Genomic DNA, 26,922 nt, shown 5'->3' with positions numbered 1-26,922 from the left:
TGACCCTGAACTGCTAATGATTCAGTATATCCCGTCCTGTGTTCATACACCTGAGTATTCCTGGTGCTAAGCAATGCATAGCTGGAGCTTGGTGGTGCACCACTGACAAAATTCTGCCGAGTCACATGGTGTAGCAGTCCCACCCACTCTTACATTTTAAATAACTCACTTCGCATCAGTTTATTTCTGTCTACTTTCTGAACTGCCCAATAATTGCCTAAATGAGTATTCAATATTGCTTTTTGTGTTTGGTTGGTTTTAAGTTGATAAAGAGACCTAATACATACGGAAACTGTGCCAAGAAAATGATTTTTTCTTTCTAAATTCCAGCTACAACTAGTGGAAAAGAAAAGCAGTTACAGAAAGCATTACAAAGTTTAAGAAAAATGGACTTGGACTTAGGAAGAAAATCAACAGTACCTGCTGTTCCTTTTAGCTCTTGCTCGAGCATAATAGGCTTCGTAGGACTTGGGTTTCAAATCCAGTGCTTTGGTAGCGAACTCCTCAGCCATACCGAAGTCCTAACAATTTAAACAAATGTACTTATTATGTATTGACAGTAACAGAAAGTCGTGTGCTCTTTATTCATAGTACCACTTCACAAAGTGCAGGTAGCTTATCCATGACAGAAAGTCACCTCTGTCAGGAAGGAAGATCAGCCACTTTCCTAAAGACCAGGAGCAACTGTATCTCAGTAACATTTTCTCTGAAGTCTTAACAGAAACTGACTCTGAAGTACTTAAGAAGCAGTGTTACACAGTTATCTTCAATCCGTATGTGACTCCCTCAGATAAAAACACTGAAATGCACTCTGAAAAGAATAAAGACCCAGGAATTAGAGAAAAAAGAAAAAAAAACCAGGAAGTGAGTTGTACCAGGACAGAGATTTTCTTGGATGAGGCGTGTGTCCGTGTTAAAGAAAAACTGCAGTACGTATAATATATCTGGTCTTCATTTAGCAAGAACAAAAAATAGTTTTGCAAATACAATTAAACCAAAGGCCAGAATTTACAAAGCAGGACTGAAGGGGGCAGTGACAGCCACAGAAAGATGAAGCCAGTCTAATTTTGAAGACACCCATGCACAGCACAGGAAAAGTTTATCAAGACAAAACAACACATGAGAGTATATAAAAAGAACCTCCTCCTTTCCTCCTCTCTCACTAGTCACAGAGTCACTTCCAGCTGTGAGTGTGAGGCAACTGAAACACCCAATGTGATGGAGGGAGGGAGGTGGCTGGAGACTGCAGTTCTAGCAGAGAAAATAAAGGAATGGCACTGCCTTGCACAGTAGTGCCAGAACTGCCTACATAAATCCTCAGCACCCATGTTTAAATGCTCTTCGAGTTGAAATAGATGCCACGAACAACATGGAAGACCAGGGAATTAAGAAGTCAAAAGTCTGAAAAGAAGGAATTGTTAAGAGGTGTAGTCATAAAATTGCTAGGTTTAGCTCTAATGTCCCTCAGGTCCTTACCCCAGCTATGTGATACACTGCTGAAGGTACTAAAGGAACAACTGACACCTTCCACCAAGCTGTAGAAGCAGGCAGTTCTGCCGTCTGATCATGAATGCTGGTGGCAGCAGCATTTTCCATTTACTCCTTTAGAAGTACCAAAAACGCCCAGCAGCTTGTTAGTCCAAAATGATGGTAACATAAGGACAGTGTGATAGCTCCCCCCTTAGGAACTGTCCCCATTTATTATTCACACAACTAAGCCCCAAAACAGGACACACTGAAAAGAATTCTAATTTAGGAAAAAACCCCTCCAGAAACAGCCACGTCCAGTGTTTGGACAATGTACCAATGTTCATGAAGTGATCCAAATGCTCTGGAAGAGTCTGCACATCCTCCCTGTTTCTGCCTGTGGAGCTCATCGTGGCGATGAGCGGCAGCGCCGTGCAACACCAGCCACCAACAGTGGCAGAACTGATGTCTAAGACTGCCAGTGCTGGAGAAGCAACAGACCAAAACCAAGAACTTACGTTTGTTTTTCGTCGGCACCGTGATAAATTCAAGTACAATGAAACTCTCATCTCATTGAATGCTTTCATTTCTTCTCCAAAGCCTTCCCTCGGAAACTTCCTCAAGGCGTACTGATAGCGCTGTGCTGCTTCTTTCATCTTGCCTTTCTACACATTTAGGGAACAAGAAGCCTTGTCAGAAGCTTGGATTATTACAATGCTGCTGCAGTGTAACCATATTCATATTTGACATTACCCACATAAACTTTCCACATAGGAACATGTATCTGTAATACATATATATGCACTTACACACAGGCACCATAAGAGAACTTAAGAGGTAATCAGAGTTTGTTTCCTTCCAAACTCAATACTTACAATGCTATTTCACCAGATGCTACTTACATTAATAATACTACTGGTACCTCAACATCGTACGATTCTTAATCTCATCTATCAAAGAGAGCAGTAAAATATCTGATAATATAGTTTAATATCTGATAATATAGTTTATTAAAGCTCTAATAGAAGTATATCCTTAATCAGAAGTGGTGTTCCCTTCATCAGGTGGTGCTACCACAGTATAAGGTATGGGGGAGGAAGGGGCAGGATGAGGAGAGGGAGAAGGAACCACTGCAGCATTCCGACACAGCCCAGCTACTCCCAGCTTCACTTCAGTGTCTCAGCTGTGATTATCAGGCGGAGTGCTGCACGTGTTCTTCTGCAAGATAACCCTCCATTCAGAGCACTTCAGCCAACAAATGAATCAGAGTGTATCTGAAACAGTTTCATAAGCTAAATGACACGCCAGAGCTCTAGCAAGTCATTCAAATTGCTATCATAAAATTAAGTAAGTGGTCTAAAAAAAGATATGAGCAGGGAATTCAACTTCTTGTAACAAAGTGCAGTGCATGTTACTTCCAGCCCTGCTGTGTCAGCCTCGTCTCAGAACCTGCTGAGGCTGAGGAGAACCTGGAGCCAAACAGAGCAGTGTTGGTGACGCTGCGGGTGGACCTCCCTGAGGAACCAGTGAGTCACATGTAACACACTGCTAAATCAGTGTGGCACAGGAGAGGCCTCTCAGGAACGACAGAATTGCCTCTGTAGCATGAATTCTGATATCCTTTCGGCCTGAATGATGTCCCACCCTGGGAAGTACCTGCTTGGGTATAAATACTCATTTCAGGATCAATGAACTTGATGATAAATTACCCAGATGTAATTGTAAGATTCCTGCACAGATCGTGGAAGATTTTAATTAGGCCTACCCTGACTGGTGATGGCAGAGTCTGAAGGATGCCTCTCCTCCATTACTGCAAAGCCATCAACAACCACAGGTAAAGAGGGCAAATAATTTGAGGGCCCTTACTGAAAAACAACCACCCAATTTACAAATGTTGTGCCTACGACAGATTTTCACTGATGCCCATACAGGCAACTCAGCCATGCCTTGCAACAGTTTACAAAAGCAATTCCACTCTTCTGAGCAAAATATTATGACTAGTAAAAAGAAAGCAATAAGAAATCTGTCACTCCTCATTCTGTATTTAAACAGCATGCAAAAGAGCACTGCCCTGAAGAGAAGCCTGGATTCAAGGAGGCACTTACATTCTGAACTGCTCCTGAGAAACAACTGACCAGTGTCCACAGAGCACTGGGTCAGCCGAAAGAAAACATATTTCTTTATTAGCTGGCTGCTTGTTGGTTTTTTGTTTTGTTTTTTACATACTAGTTTTAAATAATTCTTGCCTGGGGTCCTCAATGTTTCCTGATCTCATACCCAGCATGAAAGGATGTGCAAGTACACATCTTGCTGGAACAGAACAGGAGGTGTAACAGCATCAATCCACCTTCAAACAGAAATCCAATTACAGAGTACTGCTATCTAAAGAAAAAAAAAAATCAACCTACTTTGTACAGCATGTTTCCTTCTTCCATCAGTTTCTGCAGCAGAATAAGGAGGATATCTGGTTTCGAGGTGGCCATTGCCCATGCTGCATTTCCTGAAAGTTACATTGTAAGAATCACTGACAAAGTGGAAAAAAACTATTTCTGATAACTATTCACGTTGGAAAGACTTCAGTGGATATTTCATCTACATGAAACAATTGCCATTATTATTTATGTGTGCACATATTTAACACACATTTATGTCCATACCTGTCCCATCCCACATAGTTTAGCAGTTAAATATTGAACGGTGTGATTCTTTTTTCCCAAGGTCTAAGGGATGGTACGAAAGTCCATCGTGAAGCATAAGCCTACACAGGATGTGTGTTTAATCACACTTAGTCACCAAATGAACATACATTATGACTTCAAGGCACAACAGATTCAGCAGTCGTTATGTTGACAGCTGCAATATATACCTACCTGCCTTAATACATGATTCAGATGTACTTTTTTGACTACTCCTTACAAAAATGTACAATTCAAATACTTCTAACATAAATGTAAAACTTTCTCACCTAAATCAGTAATACTGTCAAGAGTTAAGGATCACTAATAGCATAATCATTATCTTCTTGTGACAGTAACCATGTGAAGATGATTAACTCCTGAGGGCCTCTTAATCAACACACACGAAAAGAGCAAAACAGGACTACTACTACTACTCTCCTCACTTCTGGAGTGAGCGTTGAGTGAATCTCTTCAAAGGAAGGAAAGATATTTGTTCCTCAGGCTGGGGTCTGCAAAGCGAAGTTGTGTGTACTTCAAGAATTATTTCTTCAATCTACAGAAGTGACAGCAATTCATTGCAGATAGTTCTTTCCCCTGAGTACACGATAGGTTTGACTGACCTAATTTAGCTCCTTTCCTCAGGAGCATAACCACCACCGATGTGTTACGACACCCAATGGCTCTGTCCAGTGGCCGCATGCCGCTGTGGTCAACGTGCTCAATCATTGCTCCTTTCTCTACCAAATACTGCACCTGTGTGAGGAAGCAAAGCAAGCTGTGTCATGCTATTCTTGGTCAGAGAAGCAGAACGGTGAAACATGCAAACTACTACCTAAGCTTCCTATACTGAGTGTATGCTCCAGAGTATGTTTACATCATTTTAAATCCACTGAACCAAGCCCACAGAGTACAGCAGAACATGGGAACGTTATCAAACTGCACCTAAGAGCTGCACTGTCCCACTTAAAGAATGAAAGAAAGAACACACCGCCCAAATTCCTGCAAGCAGCTGTACCAGAAAAACAAACAGTGGCAGGACCTGTGCCCTCAGCTGACTACCAGGGGTTTCAAGAGCTCCGTAAGGCAGTACCTGAACAGTGCCCAGTAAAGCACAAAAAGCTGTACAGACACAGGGAAAGTAGAATATTTTTGTCTAAGGTACTTTAAAACGTTCTAGTTAACAATTCAAAGACAAGCTGTGGTGCTGACGAAGTGCTTCTTGTTCTATACAAAGAGAAAAAAGCCCCAGACAATTCTTTTATTAACCTCTTAGCCACCTGTTCCAGCAGTCTAACACCACTGCTTGAAGCAAAAATGCAGCAAATGTGAAATGCAGTAAAAGCAAATAAGTTTAGGAAAACAAAGGTCAGATCCCATCAGGTTCCAACCACTAATTTGCTCATCGGTAACAGTAATTAAAAGTGCAATGTAAAGGGTATTACAGCAATAACAGCTTTGATGTAAGCAACAGTTCTTTCACATAACCACTGCTTACTTAATTGTGACTGGCAGTAATACAGCACAGAGAGGTTTTTAACAATCCTTTCCATTGCCAGGCCCCCAGTGCAACACCAGGCTGTTCAGCTACAGGAACTCTCCACGTGTCAGTCCGTCAGTGCTGGCAGTCAGTGCTACTACTCCAGTGGGACAGCCTACACAGCACAGGACTCCCCATATCCCTCAATCCCAAGCAGGAAAAAAAAAAACAACAGTCCTCTTTATACCCAATGTTACTGAGGAACACTTACAGTTACAGGAAGAGCTCTGTGATGCGACTGCTGAAACCTCTTAAAGCCAGTTCAGAATCTTAAGGACTGACTTAACAATTTCAAGTTAATTCTAATTACAGCAGAATAGGTCTTTCTTACAGCAAATTATACCATAGCACTTTTCTTCAAGAACTGCTGTTTCGAAAGAGGATGTTGTACACGTAAACTGTAGAAGAACAGATACTGCTCTGAGAGGCTGCATATACTATTTATTCTAACTGCCAGTGAGCTGCAGGATCTGTCTGCAGTAGATGCACACTGAGCAAGTTCTTCCATGCAGTGTGCTGAAATTTCATTCCTATCTGGACAGAATTCTGAACCGTGCTTTACTGCCAAGTTTTGAAGCATGAGAACAAAAATACACAATAAATTCCAAGACCACGAATGTAAAGATTGAAAGGATTCTGAGTCACAGCCTTTAAAGCTATTGCATAATCCTGACCGCCGTTACAGGCACACTTCATCTCAGATTCAGAAGGACTTCCCCCCCTAAAATGCCTTTAATACTTGCACTGTGACACATTATAGACAAAGAAAGCAGTACAGGAGAAAGATAAAAGGCTGAGAAAGGAACTCCACTTGTGTTCTGTCTCTGAAATGACCTATGGAACAAACTGAGAAAAACCTGAATCTACAGCTCAGGCCTTCTCTTTACAAGTCTATAGACTGTTCAGTAACTCACGGGACTAAGTGCATCCCAGTGATTCCTAAGATGAAAATGAAAAAGATTTCTAACAGTTCTCTCGCTGCCATGCAAGAGCTCATACAATGCTAATTGTGGATAAGTAATGTTGTGTAACAGTGGAGAAGTAAAACCTTTCTTACTTTCATCCATTCTGGTAATATGCTTCTTCCTGTGTCTCAGCACGGCTAGGGCTCCCAGCTGACTGGGAGTTCAGTTACTTTAATTAGTTGGCAAAGGCAGAAAAAAAAGATCTTTTTCTTTCACATCACACTCCTCAGACTTTTTTTTTTTTCTTTTTTAAATCTATTTCATCCAAAACAGAAATTATAACGTTCCTTCACACTGAGATTTAAAACACCCACTACAAAGTGTAACAGCACGTTGTAAAACACGCATGCATAATGCTGGGCTTCTAATCAGCTTGGTACTAAAACCTTACCTAGAAAATGCTTTTCAGAGTAAACACTTTGTAACTGCAGTTAAGACGTGTGGTGGAACCATCCTGGTTAGCACAGACTTCCTTTCCATTTTGGTTGATAACTTTTCTTCAGCTTTGTTTTGTGTTACGAAAACAATCAATACAAGTTTTGTTGTTCTGCTATTAAGATCTACTTACAATATCAGCATCTCCATAAAAAGCTGCCAGGTCTAGAGGCGTTCGTCCATTTTTGTCTGTCTGATCAACTGCTGCGCCTTTCTCAACTAAATACTGAACCACTTCCCTGTGGCCTTTTAGACATGCCCAGCCCAAAGCTGTCAGCCCTTCTTTGTCCAGAGATGAAATAGTCGCACCTATAAAACGAAAATCAATTCTGTAATGAAGATATCCTTTTTAATATGCAAAATAACCTGACTTACATGGACACAGTCTCTGGTACAGCTGTGCAGCACTGAAACAGTTCTTTATTTTCTACCTGCAGAAAGGAGAAATTCCACAGTGCTCAAATGTCCTTCACAAGAAGCCACCATGAGCGGAGTTCTGCCTTGCTTGTCGCTTACATTCACATCAGACCCATGCTTCAGAAGAAGTTTAGCAATCTGACATGTAAAATAAGTAGAAATAAGAATTTTACAAATGAATTATCAGGTTTACATTGTAGCCACTATGCTATTATGCATAAGTTTTTAGAGCAGAGGACCAAGGTGTTGTTTATAGCTACCACTGAGAAATCCCGCTCAACTCAGCCGCTAACTGTTCCTTAACAACTCGGGGACTTCTCTTGACAGGAGGGGTGAGCACAGGGCTCCTCACTCTCAGGTTCTCTCTGCTCTTGGACCAGGAAATGAAGTGTTTTAAATTCCATGTATTATTTTTTGGGTGTATTACAACTAAGATCGGTGTTCAGCCAATGTATTCTCAGATCATTTATGTAACTTCCAAGTAACTCGAAAAACACACTTCTGAACACAGCCGTTAGAAGTTGAAGCAAATGCACTTTCTAAAATTTACAGCAATTTATTACAGGACTAGAGATGGGGAGAAATCAAGGACAGCTTCCCACGTGACTCCACCAGTTCACAAAGAAGCATCAGACCTGCCAGTGCCCCTGCCGTACTGCACAGAAGAGGGGGGGCACTCCCCTCCTGTTAGCTCTGGTCACAACTGCTCCACGTTCAAGAAGTAACTCGCAGACTTCCAGTTTTCCTCTTCCTGCAGCAGCTGTCAATGCTAAAAGAAGCATTCTCATCAGCATCTTTTCTTAGCTGTTTTAACACATCCTTTGACACATGCAGATCCTATCAGTGCTAAGGACCGTTTTTTTTTCCCAACACAGCTGCCCCACAAGATTTTCTTAACTATTCTCAGACTGAAATGGATTAGTCAGAATCAGATTAAACCAGTAAACTGAAGATATTCGGTGGTAAATAAGAAGGTAATTCTCAAAGATAACAAATACAACATGTGCACAGCTTGTAGGGTAAAAAGAATTGTTATGAAAATGCTGGATAAACCCCACAGCCTATCTGCAATGCAGCTACAGCTCCTTTCTCCTTAATATTCCTTCTTTTTCCTGTGAGAAGAAAGCTGCTGCTCTTTCCAGCAGGCCCTTACCCAAAGGCAGTACCAGCTTTTTAGCTTATGGTATAGGCTAAACATTACAGCAACAGTATGACTCCATACCTTATTTCATACATAACAATATGGAACAGTTAAGAGTCAGCTTAAAAAACATCACGACTGAACCCTGCTCAGGAATTCCAACCACTCCACTGAAAATCACCTGATACAGTGCTCTGCAAAAGCTGTGCCCACTCTGCCATAGAACAGTTCATTAAAGTGGAAGAAAAATAGTAATCTTTGACAGATTGTTGATCTGCAGCCAACAATGTTGAAGAGAAACTGTAATTGGTAGGAAAAGGATGTTCTGGGGCATGATACAAGACAAAGTTTGGAAAACTACTTGGAAAAAGTACAATTTTTCTAAAAATTTAAACAGTCAATAGAAGGGAGTATGTGATAAATAAAATTTGTTCAGCATTTGTGTAACTTCCTACCTTCAATGGCCTGTAGTATGACCTTTGCATCAGTGACACTCAGAGAGCCTTTGTTCATTTCCTTCCTAATTCCTCACAATGTCAAGCTGTGTCATGACTTAACAGCACTGGACCTAAACACCTCTGCATGCAGCAGTTCCCTGTGCAAGCCACCACTGCGTTAAACTTGGAGCTCTGTTTTAACTTGGAGACATTCTGCTGTACCACACCTCCTTCCGAACGAGTATGTTACGCTGTATTCACACTTTCCCTATCCATCACTTTGCCAGTGATGTCTGATTCACTGCCCACTGCACTGCGTTTCCATTCATGCTTTGCACAGAGTAGTTTTCATCCCCCGAGTTTTCCCCAGGATATATTTTAGTCACTGTCTTTTTGTGCACTGAGAGCAAAGATGTTTAATCAAAGAAGCGAAAAGGAATGTGGTACTTCTTTACTTAGAAAAGAACACAAAATATTCTCTGCACTCTTGTTAAGAGTTATCCATTCAGATGTCTGCGTCCTATCTTCTCTTGATTTGTCTTCCATTAACTGAAAACTTCCCTGATGCTTCCTCAGTTTTATTTTTCAAGTAAAAATAAAAGCTTGTGCAGCACAGCAATATACCTGGTGAGCTGCATCTCACCAGTAAACCAACTCTACTTTTTTTCATTCCCCCAGGGATCTTAATTAAACGCAAATCTTTAAACTATTTAAGCATTACAGAAGAGTTTTACTAGCAGAGAAGGGCTAAGCCCTGATACAGCTGATGAGAACCCACTGGAATTCTTCTGGTCCTATTGAGACAGAGGCCTGACTGAAAACACAGGTAACCAAAGTGCTCGGATCGATCATTCCTATTTTAAGGACAAAAGAAAAAAAATCAGTCTTTGCACTCATTCTAACTTCATTCTCCTTTCTAAAGCTGTGAGGTCTGGTACAGTGGTTTGTGTGACTTTCAGGCACGTGCTTAAGTTACTAATTACAAATGCAGTGAAGACACGCCAGCTCAACAAGGCACAAGCTGTAGAAGCTGTTTGGGATGGAACAGAGACTGCTAATTGCTATAATACAGAAAGAAACTGAATAGAAAAAGAAAGGGAAACAAAAAGGGTTTCAAGAGAAGATTAAAAACTGAAATGAGAAAAAAAAAACAAACACCCGGAAAAAGACATATCAAGGAAACAGGAGATACAGATTTACTTTTTTTCCCTTTTTTTCACATGAGATAAAACTGACAATGCTTATTAAAAAAAGTGCCATCACTCCCACTTGGTCTGCATATGCTGGGGATCAGATTCACTACTCCAACTGCTCTATGCAGACTGCACTCCCAATCCTGAGTTTTGGTCAAGACAAAAAATGTTTTTAAAAAGGAGGGTAATAAATAAGGCTCTGCACAATACAGTGTCACTGAATTTTGCTGTACAGATTCAACTATCTATCTAAGTGATACAAAGAGAGTAATTTAACAGTATGAGTAACTGTCAATGACCAAATCACTTTACTAATCACTGACTCTACGCAGAGAGAAACAGTGCCCGCCCAGAGGCAGAAAGTGAAGACACATCAGTCTCATCTCTGTGCTAGAAAAGATCATAGAGCAGATCCTCCTGGAAGCTGTACTAAGCACATGGAAGGCAGGGAGCTGATACAGGAGAACCAGCACGGCTTCACCAAGGGCAAATCCTGCTTGATCAACATAGAGGCTTTGTTTGATGGTGTCACTGCATCAATGGATGAGGGAAGAGCCACTGATGTCTCCTATCTGGAGTTCAGTAAGGCCTTTGACACGGTACCCCACAACTTCCTTCTGTCCCAATTGGAAAGAGATGGATTTGATGGGTGATCTATTTGATGAACAAGGACCTGGCTGCAGGATCGAATCCAGTGAGTGGTGGTCAATGGTTCAATGTCTGAGTGGAGGTCAGCAGTGAACGGTGTTCCCCAGGGCTCAGTGCTGGGGCTGATGCTCTGTAATACCTCAATCAGTGACAGTGGGGTCGAGTGCACCCTCAGCAAATTTGCAGATGGCACCACACTGTGAGGTGTGGTTAACACAGCAGAGGGATGGGATGGCATCCAGAGGGTACTAGACAGGCTAGAGGACTGGCCCTGGTGAACCTCATGAGGTTCAAGAAATCCAAATGCAAGATCTTGCACCTGGGTTGAGGCAACCCCCTTCCAATACAAGCTGTGGGTATGAAAGGATCGAGCACAGCCCGTTTGAAAAGGACCTGGGGGTACTGATGTATGGGAAGCTGGACATGAGCCAGCACTGTGCCCTCGCAGCCCAGAAACTGAACTGTATCCAGGGCTGCATCACTGGCAGCGTGGCCAGCAGGGCAAAGGAGGTGATCCTGCCCCTCTGCTCTGCACTGGTGAGGCCTCACCTGGAGAACTGTGTGCAGATGTGGAGTCCTCAGTACAGAAGAGACATGGAGCTTTTGGAGCATGTCCAGAGGAGGGCAACAAACATGAGCCAATGGATGGAATACCCCTCCTGCAAGGACAGGCTGAGAGAGCTGGGGCTGTGCAGCCTGGAGAAGAAGGCTGCGAGGTGACCTAAGAGTGGCCTGTCAGTATCTGAAGGGGAGCTATGGGAAGGAAGGGGGCAGGCTCTTTAACATGGTCTGTGGTGATAGAACAAGGGGAAATGGCTTCAAGCTCAGGGAGTGTAGACTTAGATTAGATATAAGGAAAAAGTCTTTTACAATGAGAGTGGTGAGGCACTGGAACAGCCTGCCCAGTGATGTGGTTGGTGCTCCATCCCTGAAGACTTTCAAGGCAGGACTGGATCAGTCTCTAGGCATCCTGATCCAGCTGCGGTGCCCCTGCACTCTGCTGGGGAACTGGACTAGGTGGCTTTCAAAGGTCCCTTCCAACTCAAAGATGAGTCTAAGTAGATAACAACAGAGCAAACTCCGGTGTTGTACAACAAACATGAACAGAAATAAGCTGTTCCTGAACATATTGCAACATGAAAAGGAACTTCCTTTGAGGTTCCTTCTTGCTTTTCTGTGGCGTGATAGACTTTTCCACTTTGGATAAAGGCACTCACAGAACACACTGCTCTTCAGCCTTTGTGTCATGTACTTCTAAGTTTTTAGAAGAAGTAAGTTTTTATTACTATGCTGTTCCATACCACGATCCCATTTACAAAAAATTACAGCTAACAACCAAAAGGTACAAAGCAAATACAAGCTCAACCACCCAGCCACAAACACAAAGACTCAAAAAGCATTCAGAGTTGTGTCCTTTTCAATTTCTTATACTCCATAACCGAAGATTGATATTTAATATTTAATGTACTGGCCAGCCTGCAGCTATTCTGACTCGAGATATTTTACAAAGTAGTAAACTGGGGCAAAGTATCTCAGAGCAGAGAAGTGCAACAGCTCATAGGCACTGGGACTGGGACCTCCCCCTGCATCACAAGCTAGGACTGCATAATCAAGCACTAACTTTAGGAGTAAAGATTCCCATTTCGTTAAGCAAGAATCTCACTATTAAAATTTGAAAAGAAAATGTTAAGGGAAGATGAATTTAGACAACTCTTCAACAACAGGCTCCTTAAAATCATTGTGAAATCTCACCTATTTTAATTAAACTCAGATGCTACTCACACAGTAAGACACAAAAATATTCATCTGCCAGCTGCGTAGCTTACTGTGTCCCTTTAAAAAAAACCAACTGAGTATCTGCCTGGCACACAAAGATCATTCTTATCATCCAGTGTCCTCCTTGGATGGAGGCAATGACCTGGATTTCTGGTGAACGAACGAGATTTTTCAAAGTAAAAGTTTGCATACAGATACGTAACTGAATGAAATTCTACACTGAAGCTCGAAGCCACTGCATTCCCAAGGACAACGTGCAGTTTAATTAGTAAAATAAAACACCCTCTTCTTAAATAAGCAACTCTAATCGGAGGAAATACGTGAAAAGAAATACCTGTTTCTCCCCACAGGGCATCAGTGACATTGATGTCAATTTCATGCTCCTTCTCAACTGTCAAGATGTTACAAACCACCTATCAAAACCAGGACATTTAGTTAGCCACAAACATCTATCAAGTCATGTTCCACTTGCTACTAAAATAACATTACATTCTAATAATCTCTTCTGAAGGCTGCTGTAAACAAGTGGTTAATGAGGCTGCAGCAAGAAGGTAAAGGAAGCAAAATGAGGCTGTGTTTTTGTTAGCTGAAGGAAAAAGCAAAGATAGGAAAGGCAAAGTACATGGGTAATACAGATATTTCCAGCATACACGAGAAGTGCTATATAGAACGTATGGAAAACACCTGAAATGGCAGAATGTTATTTATTTAAGAGTAATGAAACATTTTTTTTTTTACCTAATAAGAGCTAATAAAAAGTGGGCGTTTTTTGTGAAAAATATTTTTTTTATAAGATCAATTATTCTCATAATTGAGCAATTGGCTGCTTTCACTTTCATCAGTGGATAACAAATACAATTTTTTTTACAAGATTTAGTTAACCATTAATTCAAGTTAATCGTAGTTCAGATTCTTCAAATGTATACTGTGAGACACTGAATGTTACCACTTCCACTGGACACGTAGTACAGCTTCAACACCAACAACAAAAAAGACAGAATTACATGTAGACAAAATTCTGAAGCATTTCATTTTATTGAATATTTAAGTACGCATTTAAAAGAGTCACTGGGAATGCATAACACTTAAAATAGCAGAATTCAACAGTTCCTCTTTACAAACCCTTTCTTAGAAAATAACTGCAAGTATTGTTGTACCACTATAATAAATTCAAACAGATTTGGAAATATTCCAGTTATCAGCCTACCTGACAGTGTCCCATACTGGAAGCTGCTGTCAGTGCTTGCTGCAGTGCTTGGCTTTTTCTTAGTGAATTTTGCTCCTGAGAAGAAGCTATCCAAACAACATTCAGAAGATATTCAAGGATATCACAATGCCCTCTCAATGCACTGTGGACCAAAGCACACTGCCCTTTTTTGTCTAGATAGTCAGCCTGCATTGAAAAAGATAAAGTTAAAAAGTCTAGTGAAAGGTCGTAGAGAAAAGCAGCTCCCGAGCACTGCAAGACAGCAAACGTCACTCCCATTATCAAGAACAGGAAGGAGGTCAAATAGCCTCACTTCAGTCACTGGGAAAGTTATGAAGAAACTAATCCTGGAAATCACTTCTAAATGCACAAGGGATGGAACAGCAATCAGAAATGGTCAAGGTGGATCTACGAAGAGAAATGCTTAACCAGCCAGATGGTCTTCACAAGAAGATGAGCTGACTGGCTTGGCAGCTGTGTGTCTTGTCTCTGCTGACTTTAGTGAAGCTTCTGACACTGTGTGCCATAACAAGATGACAGATACAGGCTGCACGGTATTCAGACACATGTACCTAAAACTGGCTGAACAGATGAGCCCAAGCACAAAGTCCACCTGGAGACAATTTATTAGCAGTATACTACTGTGATGAACAACGGGTCTGATACTGTTTAGTACCTTCACCAGTGCCCCATGTGATGGGACAGAGTGCAAACTCACCACATTTGTAGATGATAAAAAAGCCAGGAAGAGTGGCTGGGATACATCAAATGATTGTGCTGCTGCTCCCATGGACCTCAACAGGCCAGAGGTCTGGGCTGGGACTGCAATAAAGGGAAGCGTACAGACTTCCAGCTGGGAAGGAACTAGGAGTCAGTTCACAAAGGGGACTGACTGGTGATACCGTGACCATTGCAAGGTCAGTCCTTCCCTGCTTTTTGTACTTGGGTTTCTAAGCAACAGTAATGCAAAGGTTTTGACACCTGCTAGGTGTGTAGTCCTACTAACTTCAGAGTTATTCAGAGACTAATGAATGTAAAATTAGGCATGAACATGATCAGAAACAAAATGTCTTGTACATACTTTTCAATGTGTTCTAGACTTTGTTTTTGTACTCTGGAAGACTCTGTGTTAATTAAATCAGTATACAGTTATGTACTCAACAACAACTTTTTTAGGCCCCTGCAAGACTTTTGGCTGTGAAAACTGCAGTCTTTGTGCATCAGCTTACCTTTGCACCCCTTTTGCACAGCAGTGAAACTATGTTCATGTGACCTGCAGCTGCTGCGTAACAAAGTGGAGTCATTCCATTTTCTGATGTCCCATCAATAGCAGCTCCAAATTCTAGTAGAAGAGTGACCACTTCTTCATGCCCAAGGTGTGACTGAACACACAGTACTGGAGCATTATTTAGTACTTCAGTCTTGTAATTCACATTTGCACCTGCCAAGATCAGCAGCCGACTCACCTAAGATTTAATTTAAATAAAACAATTTTTACTTCACATTTGGCTTCAATTGTTAATCAACTCTTAAAGCTTCATTAAGATCCTTATATGTGACTGATTTTGAAGCATATTTAATTGCAGACATGGACTTTACCACATACGTAGCAGAACAAAAACTTAGAAATCACCTGCCAGCAAAAAAATTATTCTAACATCTAACTATGTGTTCTCAATGTAAGATCCACCTCTATCTCAGAACTCACTGCACTCTCACCACTGTAATACTGTAATACTACAATTTTTGAAGTTGTTTGGGCTACTAAATATATAACAATGAGGAACTGGATTGCATTAAAAAAAACTGAATGTATGCATGTGTGGACAATCAAATTCCCTATCAAAATGCATGGTGGTTTTGCTAAAATCATTATGTGTCATCTTAGCTTTCCCAATCCACATCCTAGGGCATTCAACTAATGAAGTTAAGCTCTGCCATTTTACACCTTCTTGCCATCACAGTACTTCTCCTTTTACAATTCATGTGATACTTCCCTCACACAAGAAAATACAGCTGAACCCTGCCCAGCAAAACAAGCAGTACTTCTGACCTCCTGAAAAGGCATCCTAAGTAACACAGTGAAATCCCTCTTTACACCAAAACTACCAAGGAAAACTGAATGGGACATTCAGTACTTGCAGTTTTGTTATAAAGAATTTTAGTTACTACTTACAGATGCATGGTGGGTTTTTTTCTTCTGAACTGTAACATGAATTTCAACGTTCATTATCGGAGTAATAGCAACACTGGGAGACGGAACACAGATTACACAGCGGTGCATATTTTCTTACCTTCACATTGGGTGTATAGATGTTTCTCAGAGAAGCAAGGGCTGCAGACAGACCATCAGCACTATAACCAATCCACAAGGCTTGAAGATGACTGGAAGAAATTCCAGTCCTTTTACTTAGACCCTAGCAGGAATGACATAACAGGAAACCTCTCTGTAGTATCATAAATACTATTCATTTCATCAGTACAAAAAGAAGACACATTTTTTGTTAATGCCAGTAACAATTTCAAGTATTTTGCAGGAGCTTTAACAAATTATTAAAGCATTTCAGATAAGCATCTAAGATACACTGATACATATAGATCATGACATCTATTAAGCTAACGGCTTTACCTTAAAGATGTGAGCTTTAAGAATATGATGACCAAGCTCCATGGTTTGTTGGCGGTTTAGTTTTCCCTCTTGTCGAGAAAACATGAAAGCCAACAGAGCATGTCCATTCCTAGCAAAAAGAGCAGAATTCAAAGAGAACGACTTTTGCAACCGCAGGTTTCAGTACATTTGGAAAATATTATTCATGCTTGCGTTTTAACATTACTCTGTCCTCTCCCCAATAGCTGAGATCAACCACGTAAAACTCCACTGCAGGTACCTGACCAGGACTTCCTGCAAGGTCCCTTTACCTTGGCTCACACAAGAAGTCAGTGTTTTCGCCGTCCGCTCGCCAAACAAGCCATTCTCTGAAGGAAGGGTGGCAGAACATGCGCGTTTTGTCACGTCTTTTTATCAGAAAACACGAGAGAGCTTCCATCCTTTGGCTGAAGTCCTCCCATTGCTGCTCTCCATTTATTTGACCTGCATTAATAGCTTGGAAAATCTGTTCATCTGTCATGGGGTGTAAGGACGCCAGAGCCACGTTTAATATTGGCAGGGCTCGCTCAAACGCAGAGTTTGTCATAAACTTCATGTTGCACTGAAGTAAGTACAGTTCTGATAGAGACACTGGAACTACCTTGTAGCTTGCACTTTTGATTACTAAATGACCTTTTTGGAAAAGATCCAGAGTCAGTTTCAAATAGAGATAAGATCCCAGGCTTCTCATGATCAGATGGTTACTCACTTTCCCAATAATAGCCGCATCAGCTTTCCCATTTAAAGATATGTTGTTTATAATCTCCTGACTGTTATTAATTCTGTACTGAATGTAAGCACTCAAGTCATCATGAATTTCTTTGTTGTCTGGAAAATTGTCCAGGGATAATGTGATAAAGGGCAGCGAACTTGTTACCTCCTGGGGAAGAAAGAACAAAAACACAGGAATTACAGCACTCCAGGAGCAAACAGTAACAACTCAGCCATGTGTCTCTGCTATAACTGTCTTCTGTAATGAAGCAAATTCACTACCACTACTGTGGTTTTGGAAACGCTGTCCAGTGGTAACAGGTACAACAGTATTTCTGTGTTCTCTCATTTTTTATAGGATGCTCTCAAACATTTTACTAACCCACCTCTGCACAGATTTATAGCTCATCCTCTAGAACGATCACTTCAAAACTAAGGAAACAAAAAAGTTACCAGAACTGGACTCTAAAATGGGCGAGAGGAAGGAGGAGGTAGAAGGAATCACCTATTAAGGAACAGATCTAACGATGAGGAGAAAAGAATACTCTCATTGTCACGCTGTCTAGTAATAACACACCAGAAAGGTACTTAGTACACACAGACAGCCCTGTTTAGTTCAAGGCAAGTACCAACTGTGGCACAGTCATACACTTCAACATGTCTACCTGAACATATTTTTATGGCCTACTTCTATCTAGACATACTCTCTGTTGTGTGAGGAAACATTTACTATGGAGCTAGACTTGAGTCCTCCTTCATGTTTTCTTCTTTGCAAATGTGGGATGCCTAGTTGAGTGATAACACAGGGATGGCAGGGCTGTATCTCAAGCACTTTTTTAAAAGTATAAAGTTTGCTGCTATCTAAAGAAGAAGGTGAATGACAATTAAGAAGACATACTTTTGAAAGAATTATTATCAAACTGAAGTGAAGAAAAAAACCAATGAAGATCTTCGAACCTGTTTAGTGCTGGAAAAAAAACAATATAACTTCCAAAAGAAGATTGCTGTGCAGTGCAAGAAAAAAAGTCTATATGGTCCCACTTAAACATTCTAAAGACATGGTGCTCTACGCTTGGAGTTATTTGTTCAGAGGGAACAAATGGATGAAGAGATACAGTGACCAATGCTACTAAGGCTGGGAATCAAACTCATCAGCCGTGACAGTGGACCTGCAACTTATCCCTTCCCAAAATGTGAAAATGCAGAGCTTGGTAATAGCAGATTTATACTCCAGAAAGTAAACATTTAAGATAAGACCACTATGCACTTTTAATTATTATTACTATTTTTTCACTCATTTATTTGTTCATTTCTCTCCAGAAAGACAAAGAAACATATTCCGACTTTCCCACTTCTTCTATTATCAATTCAATTAGCACACTTAAGGAAGAAATTCAAAACAGATCAAACACACCTCCACTACTGTACTTCTGCTATAAAGAAATATGCAACAACAAAGTAGAACACACAAAAAAACCAACAACCCTTGACTTGACTTTATCCTCCTTTAAAACCAGTGTTTTTCTTAACAATGCAGTTACAGCACTATAAAAGACCACTCTGAGGTTAAGAAAAAGGTCAAAGGCTTCTGTTTTGTTTTGGTTTTTTTTACCTGGAAATTAGTTCTCACAGTCACAATGAGCTTCAGCCAGGGAGGAAACTTAGAAATTATCTTTGTGATAAATGATGAAATTGTGTCGCCATAATCAGGTTTATGAAATTCAGCATCATTTAGGCCATCTATCAAAATGATGAATTCTTCCTCAGGAATTTTCTGCTCTGAAATATAAAAAGCAAATTAAAAAAAACAACTGGTGATTATCAATTCTCCTATTATGCAACATTTTATCCTCAAATTTTGAACACCAAGCATTAATAATGTAAGCAATTCATTTTATGGCATTTAGGTATTATTTTAGAGATTAAACATTTAATGATACTGTTTGGACAACAAAACCAATTAATAGCTTTGTTTTTGAGATCTCATAACTATTGAAGAACACTGCCATAGAGTGCTAAGAAAACCAGAAGCAATCACAGTACAGAGGTTCTGATTGTGCTGTTTACGATGGATCTGTTTCACAACTGATTTGAAAAGAGTTTAAAAATAAACAAGGCTGTTAGCCCGTAACAGGGACGAGATGTGTGGATAGGGGAAGGATGCACATGTGTGCTGTTTAAGCTATTCATTGACCTAACTTTTAATTTTTAACCATTTACTTAAAAGTTATGCTTCACTGGACTACCAAGCCAAAAAAAAAAAACAACCATACAACTTGTAAAAATCATGAAAGGTATTTGTTTGCACTTTCAAAACTGAGAAGACTACTTTTGTAACCACCTGATAAACTAAAGCTGTTTGTTCTGGTTAAGAACGAATGTTCCAGGGACAAATATGAGATCTGCCAATGTGCATCATGTATATTTGTGAACAAACCAAGAAAAAAAATCAGGAACTGCAGACCAATTTTGACAGGAATGATATGTGCTCTGTTCAGATAACCCTCCCTCATCTAACCATACATCAAGTACCTGCTCATCAGCATACAGACTGAAAGGCTATTGCTAAAGGAAGGTTTTACAGGGTTTATTTAAAATACAAAATCATGCTGTTACACATTTTCTTGGAAAACTGTCTTATTGCATTTTGATTTTTAAAAGCATGCAATAAACACATCCACTTTGCAGGTGCTTTTTCAGGCACAGGAAACTACTGAACAGAAAAAGTGTGACTAAAGCTAAAAGCATCTGAAAACAAAATCCTTTAATATGAAATGTGTGAGCCCTAACTGCAAGCTGAGCAGCTACCCTTGAGTTTTCTGGCAAGAAACAAATGTAAGGTTTACGTGATTTTGGATGCTCTGTACAGTTTGACCTGAAAATACAAAACAACTAGCTACAATTGTTATGAACAACTACCACAGTTAATGAATCCTCCCTTGGGAAAGTTCTGCTTTACCAATTTCTCTTTAGCCATTAGAATACATGTCATCGAGGGCTTTTATTTTTTTTGTCACTTTTTATGCAGTTTAGATTCAGCTCTAAGTCATTTCCTGCATGATTTACCTTTCCTGAGGTTTGAAAGTGGTTCCAACACTCCCCTTTTAAAAGCTGCTGCTGGATCTTGGACACAAGATCTCAAGCTAAGCATGCTTTGCAAGTGAGGCTCTTTTATTAGAAGATCTCTGTATGCTGTTAATTGATTTGAACGACAAAGTAAAGCTGCAATGCTGTGCACAAATTCAGGGACAAGACAGGTGTACGTGTTGTCAGCTTGACAATAATGATAAGCAACAACCTGCAGAGAAGAAGAAAAAGAAGAAAAAAAAAGGTTACCCCAATCAATTTTTAAGACAGTTATTTTGCCAAGTATGATAAAGGTTTACTAACTGCTCTTTCATCTAAAAACTATCTTTCAGTGCTAGAATAATTATCACACTCTACAGTTTGTACCAAGTCGTAGGAAGTTAGACAGTGAAACAGGTTTTCACCTTATAGGGCACACCAAAATGAAATATGTATTCAAAATGTAAGATTCTTACAGCAAAAATAAATACTTACAAAGAAAATGTAAGTCACATTTATTTGGAAAAAAAAAAAGCCACAAGGAAAATACAGTGTCCAGAGTAACTTCAGTGAGTTACATAACACTGTCTCCAAATAATACACACTGCTGTAAAGACATCAACAATAATCCCATGTTTTCCTCCTAATTATTTGCATGAAGCACACAACACTGTCATTATTTTTTTTCCCACTATGCAAAAAGTAAAAAACCAGCACAATAACATAACATGCAAAGAAAAAAGAACAAACCAACACATCAATAAGTGCTTCTTCCAAATTCTCACAGTATGTAAAAAACAGGCAATACTCAGACAACGTGCGGTGGGTTACAGATTCCTACATTCCTACAGTCCAAGCATTTTATTTATCTTTCAGAATTTTGCAAATGCTCAGAGCAAATGCTCAGAGAATGCACAGCCTCTTCTGGAAGTTAAGGATCCAAACCTTCTCATACACACCTGGAGCAGGTGGAATTTCTTTATTTACTCCTTTTTAATTTAATGGTCTATCTGAGACCAAGGAGAAATCAGTTAAGAACCTGAAAGGCAGAGAAGGCAGGCAGCTGTTTTTTCATTTAGAACTACCCAAGACTATTGCGCTGCCTACTGTTCCACTGCTGGCAGACCCAAGAGGCTCTGCACATCGGGCTGCTTCCCACCCAGACCAGAGGTTTTCTAATGTGCTGAAAGAGAAGTTCCATGGGTAAGGGAAAACCCACCTTTGAGGCAAGGCGTTTCACAGAATCACCTGCTTGATTCTGGTTGTCAGGAGTACCAGGACAATTCATGGTCTTTGTTGTATAGGTACCACTTGGAGGAGGAGTAGACAGAGGTAACTGACTTAAGGGAATCTCCTGACAGGAGTCGCTGCCTATTTTTAAAAACAACAAATATCAAAAAGGCCAAATGTGCTGAAAACAGAAAACAAACTGTTTTGTATGAAAAGATCATGGGATATCTTTATTGCTAGTGCAGAAGTTAGGACTGAATCATAGTATCAAAGAAGTTTGCAAGAACTTTAATAAACGTAGATACAAATGTGCAACCTCACCATTTTGAAACAATCCAGCTCACTTTTAGATTGAAATTACAGATGCTAAAAGCAAAACCATCAAGATACTAAGCTTTGTCATTAAAATTATGCATTTCCTGACTCACTTGAACTATGAGACTAAACTGCTGGAAATTATCAACATATTTTTACTTGAAGTGGCATCAGTGGACACAGTGGCAATGACAGTCTCATTATCCTTCCAATTAACATAGGCTTCTGCCTGATAGCCAATCTAGTACCTACAGATCCTAACAGGGGCTTTCTGAAGACAGAACTGGTTTATTCATAGCCTTATTCCTGTCTCTGCTTGAAGTCTATGGCAAACATTTGGTTCCCAAAATTTTGTGGTATGCTGTGAGGAACAAACATAACACTTCTCTCCTTTCAGATAAAACATCAGAGGAACAAGTGCATGGGAGCTGTTAGGCCACAGCCTGAATTGAGCACCCAGGGAAGGGGTGTGGGCAGCCCTGGGAGCACAGGTGGAAGCAATTCACCTGTGCAACTGGAAGGGGTGGACTCTGGCTCCACCCCTCCCTAACCTCATTTAAGGGCTGGCAGCCAGAAAGAAATTATCTCTGCTTGGAGACTGTATCCTTTCAGAGTTTCCAGTAACCTCTGATCTTAAGAAAGGGTAAGCCATTCCTTCTTGGTTACTAAATTTTGATGCTGCCATACTTGGGTAATTCAGAACCGGTTAAATGCAACTGTATCAACTGCTCCTTACCCTTAAACAAGCTACTACAGATCAGAGAATATCTTGAGTTGGAAGGGATGCGCAAGGACCATAAAGCTCTGGTCCCACACAGGCCCACTCAAAATCCAAACCTTACGTCTGAGACTGGTGTTCCAGTGCTCTTTATGCCTCAGCAGCTCAGGGCCACGACCACGGCCCTGCACAGCCTGTTCCATGCCTGACCAGACCCTGGTGAAGCACTGGCACAGGTTGCCCACAGAGGTGGCAACCCCCCTGTCCCCCAGAGACACTCCAGTTTAGGCTTGGTGGGGCTCTGAGCAACTTGATCTAGCTGTAGGTGACCGTGTTCACTGCAGAGGAGTTAGACCACGTGGCCTTTAAAGGTTGCTTCCGAAACAAACAATTCTGTAAGTCCTACTAAATTAGATCAGAAAAGCAAGCAATATTCTAATTCTTGTTACCAGTACAATATCCCAAGCAATTATTCACAGAAGGGACTTACTCTGGGGGGATGAATTAGGGCTATTTGAAGCTATTTGCCTCATGCGACTTCCGTGGCAGCTGAGTGCCACCAGACGAGAAATAATAGCAGTCTTCCCAAATCCTACATTTCCAGTAATAACTGTTCCCTTGCTCTCTGCCAGATCCGTATTCTTCAATTTTTCTTCAATGGCCTGGAACAGCCATTCTCTTCCAACAAACACAGAGTCTGTTGTTATGCTTGGCACTTCAAACAGCAATGGCTTTAGCAAAATGTCTTGAGGCTTATAGGCGACAAAACGTGCTGAGAAGAGGCAGCAGGGAGAAAAGTTTGTTAGAAACCAGACCTGCAACAAAACTGGCTCAGAAGACCATTCTGTTCAGTGGCATTTTTGATCACGTTCACTATCAGAATTCTTCTAAGGCTTTCATAATGAAAACAGCACAAACCAATTTGCTCAGTTTGAACTGATTCACCATTAAAAGCCATGCACTCTGTCCCTAAACCACAGCACTTTGTATGTGCAGAAAGTGCGAACAGGCACGCTACTTTCAAACACGTTGAGTGATCTGTCAGGAGTACTCTAAAACGTTTATTTTTTAATATTTATTAAAATATTTATTTTATAACATTTTAACTGTGAAACAACTGTGTGACTGTGCCAAGACAGCTGCAGATGTAAACGTGCCTACCTTTGTTTTCCTGCTGCACTCTCCCACCAGCAGTGTTGTGCCAAGGTAAGCGAATCGAAGTGCGTAAAGGAGTACTTCTTTGTCCATCCAAATAACTCAGATCTTCCAGTTTGGTAGAACTTGTTGCTGCAGTATTTAAAAATTAAAGATCGTTGAGCTTATTTTTATTAAGCTGTAAATTACAAAGAATAGCATTATTTACTACATTTTTTCTCTGTTTCTTTGATTTTTTTGGGGGGGAGGGTGGCATGGGGAGCAGGAATACAACACAAGCTAATGGTTTCTCCATATGGAAAGAGAGATCTCTTCCTCCTATGCTACTGTCTCCCTGAAACATTCAGTGGAAGTGTGGCATTCTTCAGTCAAATGCACTTTTCCCTCTTGTTTATATATTTAATGCAAAACTTGGTGAGCTGAATTTAAAGTGACACTGTAATCCCTGATAAGAAGCTTAAAAAATTGCTACCAAACTGTGCCTTGCAAGTGGCCAACACTGGATTTTGTCTGTTACTGATTTAAGTTCTTGAAAAACCTTACTAAGTTGCCAGTAGGCATTGTTTCCTTTTGCTATTCACTACATTCAATTTGCTGGACTGTGCAGAACATACACTAATCACACAATAAAAGAATGAAAATAAAATTGAGAACTTTTTTTTCAGGTGAATCAATAAGTTGGTGCCTTCACAATGAAGATGCTTATAATCTATGACTTTGTAGGTCCAAAATCTTAAAGTTCTGATAATGCTACTTGAAATTCCTGCCCACGTTGCTAGTACATTCTATGCCAAAATATTGCCATTCAGAATGTTAAGAGTTGGTTTCCCAACTGTATTTCCCTCACACAACTTATCACGCTAAGGTAATTCCATGCAGCAATTTTTGTTTCGTCTTTTAAGCCAAAAATAATCCCTTCTATGGACAACATTTTCTAGCTGGAATCAACCTCTCCTCCTTCTGGACATCAACAACCAAGCCCTCAAATCTTTTTCCTCATTTTCTTCATTATGTCTTTACTACTTAACTTCTAAATTTCGGTTAGCTGTTAACTAAGTCTAGTGTCACATATATGGCACCCATACTTCTCAACACTTTATCAGACCATTCTGTTTGCAGGGTTAGAGTTATGTAAGCAAATATCCTGCCACTGAATTTGTTAGGTACTGCTAACAGAGCTCAAGTCAGATGTACTTCTTTGGGTATTTATTGATTTCACAACACTTAAAGTGGAGGTCACATTCGTACCTATCCAGAACTGAACAGGCTCATGTTTCCGAATGCAAGGATTCAACTAGAAAGCAGAATTTCATTTATTTCTTTAAGTCAATATATGCCACTTGTTCCCTAAATTGATGGGCTGTGAAGTGCCACAGAAGTTCCAACTTTGCCAACACCCACTAAACAGAAGATAAAATCTGTATGGCAATTTAAATAATACACATCTATTCAGTTTAGAACTTACGCTCCTTTGTCCAATAAAAATACCTTCATAATAACAACATAACTTCAACTGAAACATTAAACAGAAATGTCACATCATTAACAAAACATTCTTTTTTGTATCTCAGTATTCACCTGCAACAGAGTTGGGACGAGGCATTATTAACGATCCAGAACTCTGAGTATAAGGCACGGGACCCTCCCCTGCCGGTACTTCCTTTGGCAAATTCTCAGCAGATCCAACAGCCTCCTCTTCTGCAACTGGTGAACAATTGTCAGCTCTTCGGTCATGACTAATTCCTCGATGCGCTCCAGCTCTGAGACTCCCATCCTTGCTCCATTCCAAACTGGATCCACTACGATCATCATTTTCTGATGAACTTGTTACAGTTGCTGAGAAAGAAAATAAGATCTGAAGTACACTCACAAGAAAATGGCCTGCCTGTATTAACATGCGTTATACTCTTCATACTCAGGCAGTATTTGGGGCCGGGTTCTGCAGTGGAGATTCTGTTAAATTGGACTAATGTTACTTATCAAAAAGGCCTAACAGCACAGCTTCCTAAAACTGCCAAACACAACCAGAGAAAGCAGGCTCGACTGGTTTGATGTTGCAGGGGTTTATTTATTTATGTAAAAGGGGAAAGAGGAAAGAAAAAGGACTATTATCAGAACTTCACAACTTAACTTCAGGATGAGAATAAGGGCGATAGCACAATAATTAACAGTGGTTGCAGAACAGTGCTTATGCAGAGTCAAGGATTTCTCTACTGCTCTGCCCTGCCAGGGGGGAGGCCGAGGGTGCCCAAGAAGCTGAGAAGGGATACAGCCAGGACAGATAATTGATGATCACGGCAGCACACACAGCAGCAAGCAAGCAGGCAGACATCGTTTTCATGTGCAAGTTTTTCTAATAGCAAAAGTTGTAATTAAAAAATTAAGTTCACAAAGACATACCTTAAGTTTCTTTCGTTAAATCTAGGCATATATGATTTAGAACAGCTTTCTTTTACTTCCAACCTAAATTCAGTCCATCAGCTAGACTTAAACTGGAATCATATACATGGATATCAAGAAGCCTTCAGGTTAGGGAGGATATTACTCTTTATTTTTTGTAAGCCTAACAGCTTTTATAAAATCAATTTTTAAGAGGGACTGGTTAAAGAATTAGCTTATAAACACTGACTGAAAGAGTAAGGAATACATCTTCCCATAACAGTTAATACTAACATGAAATATATGTTTTCTACATCTTACTCTGGACTTTTTCTAGAAAATAATATAAAAGCTGCCAGCCACCTGGATGCTCAAAGACACAGGAAGATAGCAGGGCTGATACTGAGCCATTAAACCAGGGAGCAGAAATAAAGAAGGCAGGAAGGAATTCAGAGGGGTTTTTTGGGTTGTTTTTTTTTTTTTTTTTTTCAGAAAAGACCCACTGAGGTTATGTCCTTCAACATAATGGAATGTGTTATAGAGGTAAATATAAGAGATTAACAGAATAAATTAACAATTTGAAATGAAAACACGGAGAAATTAGTACTGCATCATGAAAACAAGAGAAACGCACACCTAACGACAGCAACCACTTGGTAAAAAAACAGGCAAAAAATATTATTTCAGTCTTTCAAGTACACAGGATTTGAAATGGGATCTAGCTTTATCATAAAATCACAGTTATTTGGACGTGCAGCATTAAGAGAAGGTTGTCTTTTATTAATTGCATTACTAATTAA

At 40.2% G+C, this 26,922-nt stretch overlaps 1 protein-coding gene across 5 annotated transcripts in view; it reads right to left on the bottom strand.

Moving 5' to 3' along the window:
- The window catches only part of TANC1 (tetratricopeptide repeat, ankyrin repeat and coiled-coil containing 1), a 67,627-nt gene that overhangs the window by 2,458 nt on the left and 38,247 nt on the right, over positions 1-26,922 (bottom strand). For 4 of the 5 annotated variants that reach the window (XM_065750833.1, XM_065750829.1, XM_065750830.1 and 1 more), the window contains exons 7-25: positions 25,322-25,579; positions 23,750-23,875; positions 23,079-23,360; positions 21,545-21,696; positions 20,326-20,557; positions 18,872-19,038; positions 16,821-17,428; positions 16,531-16,639; positions 16,196-16,318; positions 15,131-15,367; positions 13,902-14,087; positions 13,029-13,107; positions 8,135-8,268; positions 7,514-7,637; positions 7,216-7,391; positions 4,766-4,898; positions 3,876-3,967; positions 1,986-2,132; positions 421-521 (exon numbers count right to left, since the gene is read on the bottom strand). In XM_065750833.1, the coding sequence (XP_065606905.1) occupies positions 421-521; positions 1,986-2,132; positions 3,876-3,967; positions 4,766-4,898; positions 7,216-7,391; positions 7,514-7,637; positions 8,135-8,268; positions 13,029-13,107; positions 13,902-14,087; positions 15,131-15,367; positions 16,196-16,318; positions 16,531-16,639; positions 16,821-17,428; positions 18,872-19,038; positions 20,326-20,557; positions 21,545-21,696; positions 23,079-23,360; positions 23,750-23,875; positions 25,322-25,579 (3,466 nt within the window). The remainder of the gene's footprint in view (positions 1-420; positions 522-1,985; positions 2,133-3,875; positions 3,968-4,765; positions 4,899-7,215; positions 7,392-7,513; positions 7,638-8,134; positions 8,269-13,028; positions 13,108-13,901; positions 14,088-15,130; positions 15,368-16,195; positions 16,319-16,530; positions 16,640-16,820; positions 17,429-18,871; positions 19,039-20,325; positions 20,558-21,544; positions 21,697-23,078; positions 23,361-23,749; positions 23,876-25,321; positions 25,580-26,922) is intronic. The other variant, XM_065750831.1, reaches the window with a different exon arrangement.

This window comes from Cyrtonyx montezumae, unplaced genomic scaffold (assembly GCF_038088225.1).
Source record: "Cyrtonyx montezumae isolate F1298 unplaced genomic scaffold, pur_monq_1.0 scaffold_7, whole genome shotgun sequence".
Classification (NCBI taxonomy): domain Eukaryota; kingdom Metazoa; phylum Chordata; class Aves; order Galliformes; family Odontophoridae; genus Cyrtonyx; species Cyrtonyx montezumae.
Note: the sequence above shows the minus strand (reverse complement) of the source record. Positions and strands in the feature narration are given on the sequence as shown.